We start from the raw sequence: 13,695 nt of genomic DNA, 5'->3' as shown, positions 1-13,695 counted from the left end.
TTTCAGCTTGATGCTCAGTGTGCTGTGTCATGATTCCACTGGGGTTTCAATAATGTTTCCTGTTTAAGCACAGCTGCTTGATTTCAGAGCAATGTAGTCTTGCCTCCGCTGAAAAGCAACACGCGTTGATCTGATCCAGTTGGAGAGAGACAGTGCAGGAATACTGAACATGCTGCTCTGTGCAGGTTCACAAGGAACTACAGTTCAAGTGGGCTTTGTGATCGCACTACAAAAAACATAGTCTGCTGACACAAGAAGAACCCTCTGCTCTGACAGCGTGGCCTCACAGTGTGGATGAGACAAATGCAAGGCACAGGCAGATAAACGAAGCCCTACATAAAACTGTTTACAAAAAAAATCACTCACTTTCCTGTCAAAACTTGAACATTACAGCATGTGCATCTGACAAGTGTTATGAGGTTAAGGCTGAATTCCAGGAGATATGACTGAAGCTGGCTGTTACTGCAATGCTCGCTATTGCCAGCTAGGTTTTAGTTTGTAGCCTTTTCATACAACCTCCTCTCTCTCAATCACCGTCTTTGTGTGTGTGTGTCTGACTTTTTCACTCTGTCCGTCTCACTGCTTCCTCTTTCCCTTGCTGTGTACTAGCTACTTATGAAATCTCTGTTGTATTTATCAGTTTTCTTGAAGCCATTTTTTTTAAAGTTAGTGTTTTTCCCCTTTTTATATCAGTCCTGTGAGGCTGTTAATCTGTGTGTTGGTCCTGTCCTCCTCCATTTATCTTTGTCACATGACCTTTTCTCTTAAAAGCAGCAAATCAAAAGGTAACCACTTGTTTTCAAAGGGTCACTGTACCTGGGTCCCTCTTGTGAATTCTCATCATCTCCTGCTCTTATTGGTTTAACACACAGCCCAAGTGTGCTTTGAGAGGCTGCCTGTTTTCACATTAACATAGAGAGAGGTGCTGAGGCTCCAGTGTAGTACTGAAGGACTCATGCACTGTTGGAGGTGCGATCTTCCGGGTGAGATGTTAAACTGAGGGCCCGTCTACCCTCTCAGATGGGCGCAAAAGATCCCAAGAAGAACAGCAGGGTGTTCTCCCTGATATCCTGGCTGATATTTAACCCTCAAACAAATCACTGAACCAGATTATCTGACTGTTATCACATTGCTGTTTGTGGGATCTTGCTGCGTGTAAATTGACTGCCACATTTCCTACAACAGTGACTACACTTCAAAAGTACTTCATTTGGCTCTAAAGCGTTTTGTGATGTCTTGAGGTCACAAAAGGCACTATATAAATGCAAGTCTTTCTTTTAGAAAGGATACTGGGGGGAGGTGGGTTGAAGGGGGTGGTATGCCGAGGTAATGGCTTCTATACACTCGTTTACCTCCCCATCTTCTGCTGCAATGTTTGACAATCAGTAGATCATTGGATTCTGTGTGTGGTGTTTGCACACCTTAGCAGAATACTTCCCCAGAATTGTTTGAGACCACTGACTACCAGTTAACCCACAATCTGCAGGTAGTTATGGAAGGTTCTGCCTGGACAAAACCGATGTTTAAAACCAACAACAAATAGCTTGGCCATTTTGACCACAGTCTTTCTGAATTGTGGCCAGTCCCTTTTGGACCCATGCCTGACACAAAACCAGCCCGATCCCACGCCTCATGCCAGGGAACGGAACACTTTCCATTCCAGATGCAGAGTAAATAATTTGATACAGAATAAAGCTCCCTCTACACTGTCCCCATTAAACACTCCCAGGACAGGTACAGCACGGGGGTAGATACAGAGCAAAGCTCCCTCTACACTGTCCCTATCAAACACTCCCAGGACAGGTACAGCACGGGGTTAGATACAGAGTAAAGCTCCCTCTGCACTGCCCCAGTAATTTGCTTCACCCCAAACCTCAGAAAATTACTTTCGACATAGCACTTTTCTATTTCCAACAACACCAATCACGAGTTCCCTCTGTGACCAGTGTCCTCTGCTGGAAATCAACTGTTGTAAGCAAGATTGAACATGTGGTGCCCCTTTGGTTGAATAACACTGTCGATGTTCACTGTCTATATACCTTTGCCGGGACTTATTGTTACTTGTGATGAGGGGCGCGGGGGTGGTGTGCATGAGGTTAGACTGTCTAATGAATAAGATGAGTATGGGTGGCTCCAATGATCTTTTCTCACCTTTCTGACACTAAGTTCATTTGTAAATGTGGTGATTTGCTCAAATTACTAGAGGGCTACAGCCCCATGTGGGACTGTACCCAGCAGGAGTTGGCATCTTCAGGAAAGGAAGGAACTCATTTTAAATGGACACAGTGTGAGGGTAATGCAGGGTGCTTATGTCAACTCACCTCATGCCTTGATCTCTTCAGTTTACAGGACAAGTGCAGTCTGGTTGTTGCACTAACATTCTCCCTTAAAACAAATCGCATCTGCTGGTGCCATTTCTTATTCTCTGCTTCCCTTCGCTCCTGATAACCTATAGACTACACTAGATTGCTGCAGTCTTCCATTTTTCTCTCTCTCTCTGTTGCTGTTTCACTAACAAACTTGTAGGTGGAGAGTCAAAGTGAATCAAGACCTCTCTGTTTGTGTCCTTATTTTTTGCTTTGTAAAGGAGCATCCTGCCATGGGGAAGTGAGGAGAAACCGCCTGGATTGAGACTGATCTCTGCCCTCAGCAGGTGATAAATTTTCACAATCTTACTCCTCAACAGCATTTCAGGGCTGTCTCTGCCTTTAGAATTATGACCCGTATTTTTCAGTCAGATTTCCTGCCGTTCCAGATATGTGTTATTAAGGACTGTGCTCCGGGTAATCAGCAGACCTCTGTCATATCAACGGGGTCATCTTTTTCATTCTTGTGCACCAGCATTAATCTCCCAGTTTTCTTTATCCCCGACCCATTCCTGGCCACCTGTCACACCCAGCCTGCTCCCAAGCCTGTTCAGAACCTTAAAGGAGCTCATGAATGGCCTCCAGTGACTTTCCAAATAACTGAGATTTTGTTAAAAGTTTAGAAATGTTGTTTTAACAATTTAGAAATGTTGTTAGTGATTTATAGATTTTATCACCATTGTTCAGTGAACATGATTCATGGGATTGAGCAGACGGGGAGAGAGGGAGAGAAAAAGCGGGAATTCTCCCTTCAATTGTGTTCATTACCTCAATAAAAATAAGTGCGTCGTTAACAAAATCCCAAGTGTTGACTCTGCTTTCTGTCGCTATTCGGAGGCTTCTAGTTTTCAGTCATAACAGTAGTGAGATTGGAAATTCAGTGGCACTGGGTGGGAGTGGGCGAGTCGTGTTGTCATGCTGCACTGTCGATGCCGTGTCCGCTCTCCTGTAATGAGGATTGAAGTCAAGACCTTGTTGCACGTACAGCAGTAATGGGAACAGCATTGGAGCCAGGATTTGTAGCAACAATGACTTTGAAAGGGAATGCTGTGAGCTGTTTACAGTAGAGTTTTCAGTGCAGTCGTTTTTTATGATTTAGTCATGGTAATGTTTGGGATGAGTTTTGTGTACGTTTTCCAACATTTTATGTCTTCTGTTACCTAAATGGACCTATTGACAGAGGCCATGGCTCAGTTGGTAACATTCTCGCTTCTGATTCAGAAGGTTGTGGGTTCAAGTCCCACTCCAGAGACTTGAGCACAAAATCCAGGCTAACACTCCCAGTGGGGGAGTGCTACACTGTCCAAAGTGCCCCCTTTTAGATGGGATGTTAAACTGAAGTCTCGTCTGCTCTTTTGGTGGAGGTAAAAGATCCCATGGCAGAGAAGAGCATGGGAGTCCTCCATAGTGTCTTGGCCAATATTTATCCCTCAATCAACATCACTTTTTAAAAAAAAAAGGCAGATTATCAGGTCATTATCCCATTGCTGTTTGTGGGAGTTTGCTGTGTGCATATTTACTGTCACAATTCCTACATTACAACATTTCAGAAGTACTTCAAGCGTTTTGGGATGTCCTGAGGTTGTGAAAGGCTCCATATAATGCAACTCCTTTTTTTTTCATTTCTCTCACTCTCTCCCCTTATCACTTCTACAGGACAAACTCTGACTCTGCTCTGCACACCAGTACCCTGAATCCCAATCCACAGGATGCCTTCATGGGAGGGAACCAGTTCTTCCCACAGCAGGACCGGCGGCATGGTGAGGTCATGCAGAATTTCTACTAGCAGTCTGGAATATTTAAAGTGTCCTGGGGTTAGAGAGGAAGGGAAGATTGAATGGAGTTTAGAAGAATGAGAGGTGATCTCATTGAAACTGATAAGATTCTGCGAGGGCTTGACAGGGTAGATGTTGAGAGGCTGTTTCCCCTGGGCCTTTTTTTTTTCTATTCATTTGTGGGATGTGGGCATCGCTGGCTAGGCCAGCATTTATTGCCCATCCCTAGTTGCCCTTGAACTGAGCCATTTCAGAGGATATTCTTCCTTCCCTAAAGGGCATTAGTCAAAGGACAATAATCAACAATGGTTTCATGGTCACCGTTAGGCTAGCTTTTTAATTCCCAGATTAATTGAATTCAAATCTCACCATCTGCCATGGTGGGATTCGAACCCATGTCCCAGAGCAGTAGCCTGGGTCTCTGGGTTATTAGCCCAGAGACATTACCACTACGCCACTGCCTCCTTCTACTGTTGTCTGGAGAGTCTAGGACTCCGAGGAGGAGTTGGCAGTTTAGGACTGAGATGAGGAGAATTATCTTCATTCAAAGGGTTGTGAAGTTTGGAATTCTCTACCCCTGAGGGCTGTAGGTGTTCAGTCATTGAGCATGTTCAAGACAGAGATGGATAGATTTTTAGACACTAAGGGAATCGAGAGATATGGGGATAGGGGAGGGAAAGTGGAATTGAGATCCATGATCTTATTGAATGGCAGAGCAGGCCCTATGGCCTACTGCTGCTCCTATTTCTTATGTTCTTATCAGTCTGGGTTCCTGCCCTTTCTGCTGGAAGATGCCTGTGTGTGGTTATCTGGGGATGGTGGGGGCTGGGCTGGGCTCAGCTGTGACGCTTTTCACAGTGGAATAACCTGGCACCAGTCATTGTTCAGATGCACGCATGAAGAATGGTGAGGTACCAGTGGATTGCTAGTGCCCATGAAACTGTGCCCTGGTAGGGTATTGTGAGGAGAGAACTGCAGCTGGGCTTCACCTTAGTGAAATGATCATACTCACCTGCTGTATGGCTGTTAGCTGGTTGGTGACACTTTCTGCTTTGTGATTGTGTTCTCTTTATTTTTGTAGTAAACTATTGCGATGAGATGGATAGTCTGGGGGAAGGTGAGTCCAAATTGCCCTTGATCTGTCTTGTTGTAAGTTCATGTGAAGGCTGAAGTTATCTCGAGGGTTTGAATATTGCAAAGCAGTCCACGGCCAGCACCTGAGGCCAGTCAGATGGCTAAATCCCAATTTAGAACTTGCTTGTTATCTTACTCCTGGGCTGTGACTTTTATCCAGTTCTGTTACGAGACGTCACGGTGATCAAGAACTGGGAGTATGGTACTGGACTCATTTAAGAGGAGTGTGTGATGGGAAGTTGGTAGGGTTGGTATTCAGTGAGGATGAGATCCAATGGCTGAAGGATCTTTGTCCCAATCCATCTTGTAACCAGCAAGTGGAGTAAACGTGTCTGTGTCCCCTAGTCAAAATAATAAACATTGTCACTGGTCACTTTGCCTACACACCAACATCCACCACATTTTAAAAAGTAACTCACTTCTATTAATGCTTTGAGACACTTTGACGTGCAAAGCTCCAAATAAATAAAAATGTTACTTATTAATCAGGTGAGAGAGTTGCAAACAGGCTGCAGAGTCCGAATGAATCATTTCAAACTCCCCCACCTCTCCAGCCTGTAGGATATTTAAAACTGTCTATTTTATCAAACCTCTATGTTAAATTAGCCAATCTTCATTTAATTTTTTTTTGAAGTGTTTTAATAAATACGTTTCTCTCAGCTCCCCAGATACCTCTGTGAGTGACTGCACCCTCAAGTGCAGACCTAACTGACCAGCTATGTTCTAGGTTCCATTCTCAGTCTGTGCTACGTTAGCCGATCTCACCAGTTGTGGTACTGACCCACATAGAGCAGCAAGGGCCTGGGTCCCATCTCCCTTCTGTGTCGAGTTAGCTGATAACTGCCAGAGTGGGAGTAGGGGTGCGAAAATTGATCTGACCGTCCATCCCTGGGTCAAAGAGGGGCAATATCAACCAGAGTTCCTGTTCTTCATCACTGACTAGCAAATCCTACTGAAACATGTGCAGAAGAGGAGAGAATCAGGATTATCTGTGGTGCTGCTGCCCTCAATCCCTGCCTCATAGTCCAATAGCCATGTAATGTTCAGTGCCAGACTCAGAGACGTGACCTTGGTTAGACCATTCCTGGAGTACTATGCACAGTTCTAGTCTCCATATTATAAAAAGGTTACAGAGACACTGGGGATGGTGAAAAAAACAGATTCACAAGGATGATACCAAAACTGAGAGGATGCATTTACAGGAAAGGCTGAACAGGCTGGGGCTCTTTTCTCCAGAAAAACAAAGACTGAGAGGTGACCTGATAGAGGCGTTTAAAATCATTGTGTTTTTTTAGGATACACTTAGAGAAGATGTTTCTACTTGAGGGGAACACCAACACTGGAAATATAAATATAGGATAGTCACTAATAAATTCAATAGGGAATTCAGGAGAAACCTCGTTCCCCAAGACGTGGTGAGAATGTGGAACTTGCTGCCGCAAGCAGTAGTTGAGGCAAATAGCATAGATGTATTTAAGGGTAAGCTAGGTAAGTACATGAGAGTGAAAGAAGAAGGGTATGCTGATAGGATTAGAGGAGCCTTGTGTGGAGCATAAACACTGGTACAGACTGGTTGGGCCGAATGTCCTGTTTCTGTGCCGTAGGCTCAATGTAAGATTATTTGGGCAAGGCACAAGAGAATGACCGGTAGCTGTGGATCCCATATCTTCCCAGAGGAGAAGGGAAAATGTTTTTATAAAATCTAGTTCGCAGCTAGTGGAATTCAGCGGCCTTCTTCCAAACTCCGGTTTTCCTCTGTTACTAAAGATTTTCGACTGAAAGATTCCCGGCAGTCCCAGATTACTTTCCTGTCAAAATACCGCTGTGATCTGCCAGATTCTTTTAGCTGGTTTGTCGTCACTAATCCTTCTCGAGCTGATTGCACTCACAGTCGTTTCATGTTCTTGAAGAGTATACAGCAGGAATGTCTTCTGCCTTTATAAAGAATTGTTTTTTGTGTGCGGCATTGTAAATTATTTATTAAAGGGGCGCTGAGTTTCCTCAAAGGTTAAGCTTCTTACTTCATCCAGAAGAAAGTATCAACATTACATTAAGCAGAGCCTGGACTTCTGGTTAATCGATACAGCGATCGATTAATTATTTCAGTAATCGATTCAATGTTCGATTATGAAATGGTTTCATATTATCCTAATCATTTAGTTTTGTTTTCCTTAAAAGTTTTCCTTTTGTTTCCGATCTTATTTTTTCACCATCCTCATTGCATTATTAATAGATTATTGCTCTTTATTCAGTCTTTCCATTCTCGGTCCTGACAAATGAAGACAGTCTCTTAAAGCTGAACAAACCTTTACCAAAACAGCTGTGGGAAGCTAAGAAGGTGAGTGGCAGATTGCAGCGTAAATGGTTTTAGCAAACATAACCACTGCTTCAATTTTCTGCATCTTTCTTTTGGGATCCACAATTTCATGCTTTGTTTGTGTAGCTTTCTCATACCATTCCCACTCAGTGCTAACTCTTCAGCTATGACACAGCTCGAATTTTACACAAATTAAACTTGCAAAACAGTTGTAAAATGCCAGTTTTTTGGGGGAAGCACCAGTTTTAGGCCTGCAGTTAAGGGTTACAGACATGACCAATTCATGTCTGTGTTCAGCATTTGTGAATTAAATGTTTGTTTTTATCTCCAGTCCCCAGCCAGCTCCTCCCCCCTCCTCCCCATTCTTCTGTTGGGTATCTCAGATGAAGGCCCAGAGTGCTGGACAGAGAAGAGTTAGAGAGAAGGCAGAGTAAATCAGGAGATGTAGTGGTTAGGTGACGCAAAACAATCTGTAAAATGTCGGAGAGAAGGGAAGACGAAGGCAGGGCAGGAGTTTCAGTTTTGAGGCCCAGAGAGAGAATAAATTGGAGATAGGTCTTGATTTCAGCACAGAGAGGATGGAGGAAGCGTGGGACAGGAGCTCTGCGGCTGTCTGGGATAAGAGGAATCCAAACTATATTATTGTTGATTAAATAGAAAGGGAGGTGAGAAGGGCTAAGATTATGGCAGAGTCTGGAGGCCAGAGATGAGGAAAGAATCACATGTCGAGTGGCTTTTTTTAATTAACGATATTGTGGGAAGTGGACCAAAAGTGGGTAAATGGGTACAGATCAGCCATGATCTACTTCATTGGCAGAATAGTCACAAGGGGCTGAATAGTCTCCTCATGTTCCTATATTCCAAGAATGTTGGCTGCTGGATGAGTCTCCCCATATATACCGTGGCAGCCGAACTTTACAAAGAGCTTGGAGTTGCTGAAGGAACAGAAGTGGAAACTAGTTCTTCAGCAATCGATGCAGAAAGTTAGATTTTAAACAACTTGCAAACTTTTAAAATAAAGTCACAAAATGCCTGAAATCTACAGATGCAGAAGTGTCAACGTTATACAGATGCAAACTGACGTGTGTTTCCAACCTTTTGTGTTATGATTTCAGATTTCCGTATGCGTGTGTGCGTGTTTATTTGTCGCTTCCCCTCACTTGACACAGGTCCTGACCCAAACTCTGTCCAGCATTATTTTCTCTATTTTTGTTAAGAAAGGGACTCTGAGCAAGACTCTGTGCAAATCAAGAACCTAAAGAGCATGTTCCTTTCTTAGTTGATCAGCTGAAGTTAGGATAAGCAGCAGAGATTGTTACTTCTTTCCTCACACCTTTTACACACAGGTTGTTCTTCGCTGCAGTTAAAATATTGAATTGGTGAAGTTACTCTCTCTGGTCTCAGGTACCCAAGGTGATCCGTATTTATTTATTTTTTTTTGCTTGCTCTGTTCCTCAGGCTCAGTCCCTGTCGTCGCGTCCCAAGTCCTGTGAAGTCCCTGGCATCAGGTGAGTGGATTTGGTCCCCTTGGAATTGGCTCGCTACGTGTCCTGACTCAACAATTCCTGCCTCAACCAGAAACAGGAGACCTGGTCACTCCTGTCGTTGATGTGTGTGTGGGATCTTGCTGTGCAAATAGCCATTGTGTTTGCCTTCACTGCAAAGATAATTTCGCTGTGCCGCGCTTTAAAGCAGGATGAGACGCTGCATCGATGCAGGTTTTGCTGTGAATTTTGAATGTGTTGTTCCTTGCCCATTATCTATCCATCCCCCAGCTGTAGGGCTGTGCTGCAGCAGGTTAATGGTATAGGGGTATCTACTGAAGGCCACCTGGAGCTGCTTTGCCACCTCTTTGCTGAATTTGATTACGGAAACCTCTTGGCCCAAAGACAGCACTGTGTGAGAAGACATAACCACCTCACATTGGTGTAGAATGACTAGCCTATCACTGAGTCCAATGAAGTCTTTCCATAACAGCCAGTAGGGCCATTATGTTTTTGAAACAATTTGTATTTGGGCCATATTTATTCTTGCAGTGGGATTTGTTATAATAGCTGTCTGTTCTGGATGCATTGTTGTTGGTGATAGCTTCTATTTCAGCAGATTGTGGGTTCAATCCTGGTTCCAGGACTTGAATGTATAATCTAGGCCAACATTACAGTGCTGTACTGAGGGCGTGCTGCATTGCCAGAGGGGCAGTACTGCCTGAACCAAAAACAAAGTGACAAAGTGATTCATCTCATTGATGTCTGGGGGATCTTGCTGTCTGTGAAATAAATGCTGCAGTTGATTTAAAAAAAAAATTCATTCATGGGATGTGGGCGTTGCTGGTTAGGCCAGCATTTATTGCCCATCCCAAATTGTCCTTGAGAAGGTGGTGGTGAGCTGCCTTCTTGAACCCCTGCAGTCCATGTGGGGTAGGTACACCCACAGTGCTGTTAGGAAGGGAGTTCCAGGATTTTGACCCAGCAACAGTGAAGGAATGGTGATATAGTTCCAAGTCAGGATGGTGTGTGACTTGGAGGGGAACTTGCAGGTGGTGGTGTTCCCATGCATCTGCTGCCCTTTTCCTACTTGGCGGTAGAGGTCACAGGTTTGGAAGGTGCTGTCATGGGAGCTTTGGTGCGTTGCTGCAGTGCATCTTGTAGATGGTACACACTGCTGCCACTGTGCATTGGTGGTGGAGGGAGTGAATGTTGAAGGTGGTGGATGGGGTGCCAATCAAGCGGGCTGCTTTGTCCTGGATGGTGTCGAGCTTCTTGAGTGTTGTTGGAGCTGCACTCATCCAGGCAAGTGGAGAGTATTCCATCACACTCCTGATTTGTGCATTGGAGATGGTGGACAGGCTTTGGGGAGTCAGGAGATGAGTTACTCGCTGCGGAATTCCCAGCCTCTGACCTGCTGTTGTGACCACGGTATTTATATGGCTACTCCAGTTCAGTTTACGGTCAATGGTAACCCACAGGATGTTGATAGTGATGTTGATTGTTATGTAGGCACTTCATTGAAAAAGTAATTCATTTGTGAAGTGTGATAAGATGCCGTAAAACTGCAAGCTTTTTTATTAAAATTAAGCATTTTTGTGTTTTGATTCTCTCCTCCAAGTATCTATCCATCCCCGGACCAGAATGTCGGGTTGTCACATTTACAAGGGTCACTAAACACAGGAGGCTCTCTGCCCGACCTCACAAACCTCCACTTCCCATCACCTCTGCCGACCCCTCTGGACCCCGAGGACAGCACCTTCCCCAGTATCAGTGGAGGCACCAGTACCGGCAACCTAGCTGCCACCATGACACAACTGGGCATCAGCAACTCCCAAGGTGAGGGAGCCGTTTGTGCAGAGAGGTTTGATCGATGCTGCTTTAACTAGCCAGCCTTTATTGTTTTTCTTTTATGGAGAAGCTGTGATGAAGGACCGAGGTACATAATGAAAGACACCCCCAAAAGAGCAGGAGCCAAGCCAGGGCCAGTCGGGTAGCAACACTTGGGTGGTGCTAAGCTTGACTTTCGAAAGTCTTGAAGGGTGTTGACCAGCTTGTGTATGAGTAGACGTTTGACTACAGCAAAACTATTAACACACAACCATCCCAAGATCTGATGGATAAAGGAACCACTTTTCCATATGGACTAGAAGGGGACTGGTTCAATCCCCGATGATCTCAGCCAGGAGAGCAATTCTGTCACCACTATTGAGCTCCAAGCCTCTGGGGTAGGGAACAGGACAAAGTTCAGCCTGGGATTGCACTCCTTATCCAGAAACCCCTGGTAACTAACTATGGGTGGACATTAGGGCAAGATGCAGGAAATCGGGCAGTGTGCCCATCTGGAATTTAATAGCCTGAAATCCTGTTATAATGGACAACAACTACACTCTGCCACCTCACCTGAGCCCTGTCAGTTAGAGGCTCAGTGACTGTGCAGCCACAAACCTGCCTTATCCAGCAGAAGTCGCTGGATAGAGATTGGGAACCCTGACAGATTCCCCATTCCCCTCCCATTGGCAGCTTAGGAATAGTGAGGGTGATCATAGTACCCCTACTGCCAGCTAATTCATCACACACTGAGGATTGAACCTGCAACCTTGCTGTTTTGTGTGTTTGAATTCTACTCTGAGAACATGTTTACCAAGTTGATGAGTGGTTAATATAGATCAGTTCTTGACTCATACAACGATATTTATGAAAACTCTTCGAATGATACAGCTCAGGAGGGGACTATTTGACCCATTGTCTTTGGAAGAGCTATCCACTCCCCCTGCGCTTTCCCCTATGCCCTGCAAATTTTTCCTTTTCAAATATTTATCCCTTTTGAAAGTTACTATTGAATCTGTTTCCGCTGCCCTGCCAGGCAGTGTGTTCTCGATCTTGATGAGTTTATTTTAAAACTGTTTCCGTTTTTGATTTTTCTCTTTTCTAGGTCTCTCCACCTCTTTACATAGCTCTCTGAGTAACCCGTCGATACAGGCTTCACTCAGCAACTCAGTGCTGCAGTCTCCTTTAAACAACCACTCCCTCAGCAACCCCTCCATTCACTCCTCGCTACGGTCATCGCTCAGCAACCCGTCCATCCCAAGCACCTTGAAGAGCTCGCCGCGACGACGGCAGACACCGGTCAGTCCGCTGACCCTCTCGCCAGGGATGGAGCCTCGAAGGTGTCTGAACAAACAGTTCTCACCAACAATGTCACCAACGTTGTCTTCAATTGCGCAAGTAAGTGTGAACTCCCTTAAACGTGGCTGCAGTGTAATGGGGTACAATTACATTTAGATAGCAGGAGGTTTCCCCATTAGTGATAACTGCAGAGCTCTTGTGTAATGCTAAGGCCATACAGACTAGTAGGTGTTGGGTTTAATTTGGGAGTCTGTGCTAGGTTGTCTGATCTCAGCCAGCACAAGCAGGAACCCTGTCATTGGCCTTTAGTGCCCTGGGTGGGGAGGGGGTTGAGGGGTGAGCACGGGTGGTGGGTGTGATAGGGAGGCTGCAATCAACCTGGTTTCTTGCTCCTGATAACTAGCAGGTAGCCCTGGGTGGAAAGTGTGCCTAAGGAGAAGATGGGGCTTCGTATAATAGCCTGCTGTCACTCTCAGTGTAAGCTTCAATAACAGAAATTGGCACTTGTACAAGGATTCGCAGTGCAGCCGATTTCCATCCAGCAGCCAGGGCTTTCAGGAGAAAAGCAATTCACATTATACTTAAATCTTTCAAAGTCTGCACGCTGCCTTGTTTGTTACTGCCATTCAACGTGCCAACTTAAGATACGCTGGGGTGGAGAAAAAGCAGTTTTGAGTCTTTTTCTGTTGACCATTAAGCAGGGAGGCGCGGATTTGAGGTTACAGTGTGTTTCTGATGGTTCTGGCTCACTGAACCAGTGTGTGCCCCAGCCCTGTCTCGACTATGGCCCAGACGGCTGACGAAGGCAAGAGGTGAGAGACTTCCGTCGCATTAAAAATTGCTGGCAGTTTGAGGTAAAGTTCATGAATAGAAATAGCAACAACATTATATACATGTTCAGGACTAATGCTGTCTGGGTAGTGGGGTAGAAGGGCAGCTGTGTACAGAATCCCCGCACGGGGCTGGGAGAGAAACCTGCTGTTTCTGCCCCCAAGACATGGTCTAAATCTGCCTTTTGGTTCACAGGGAGTTGCCTTGGATACAAGTGATATGACAATGGAACACTTGCCGCCTTATCCCCTCTATCAGCAACTCCATCAGTCCCAGCAGAAGCTGCAGCAATCCCACCAGCCACAGGGACAGTCGCCAATGTCTCCACTTCATCACCTCTCACAGCCATCGCCAATAGAGCTGCAATCTCCCAGTGTAAGTGTTCAGTTATTATGGGGCTTTGTATAGCTGAAACATGACTTCTACCCCCTTGTATTCCAGTCCTCGAGATATAAAGGCCAGTATTTCATTAGCCTTTTTGATTAATTCCTGTACCTGTTCATGACATTTTAATGATCTGTGTACCTGGACCCCCAAGTCTCTTTGGACCTTCACTGCTATCTTTTCACCATTTAGAAATTGCCCTGTTTTTATCCTTTTAAGTTGCACAGTTGCCCATATTGAAATCCATTTGCCACAGTCCTGCCATTGGATTATTT

General features: G+C 45.0%; 1 protein-coding gene across 4 annotated transcripts in view; it reads left to right on the top strand.

Moving 5' to 3' along the window:
- The window catches only part of crtc3 (CREB regulated transcription coactivator 3), a 79,788-nt gene that overhangs the window by 55,407 nt on the left and 10,686 nt on the right, over positions 1 to 13,695 (top strand). For 2 of the 4 annotated variants that reach the window (XM_068015611.1, XM_068015608.1), the window contains exons 5-12: positions 2,588 to 2,653; positions 4,023 to 4,126; positions 5,223 to 5,258; positions 7,528 to 7,613; positions 9,051 to 9,100; positions 10,698 to 10,915; positions 12,012 to 12,304; positions 13,232 to 13,411. In XM_068015611.1, coding sequence (XP_067871712.1) covers positions 2,588 to 2,653; positions 4,023 to 4,126; positions 5,223 to 5,258; positions 7,528 to 7,613; positions 9,051 to 9,100; positions 10,698 to 10,915; positions 12,012 to 12,304; positions 13,232 to 13,411 — 1,033 coding nt within the window. The remainder of the gene's footprint in view (positions 1 to 2,587; positions 2,654 to 4,022; positions 4,127 to 5,222; positions 5,259 to 7,527; positions 7,614 to 9,050; positions 9,101 to 10,697; positions 10,916 to 12,011; positions 12,305 to 13,231; positions 13,412 to 13,695) is intronic. The other 2 variants (XM_068015610.1, XM_068015609.1) reach the window with 2 other exon arrangements.

Source organism: Heterodontus francisci, chromosome 35, assembly GCF_036365525.1.
Source record: "Heterodontus francisci isolate sHetFra1 chromosome 35, sHetFra1.hap1, whole genome shotgun sequence".
Lineage (NCBI taxonomy): Eukaryota > Metazoa > Chordata > Chondrichthyes > Heterodontiformes > Heterodontidae > Heterodontus > Heterodontus francisci.
Note: the sequence above shows the minus strand (reverse complement) of the source record. Positions and strands in the feature narration are given on the sequence as shown.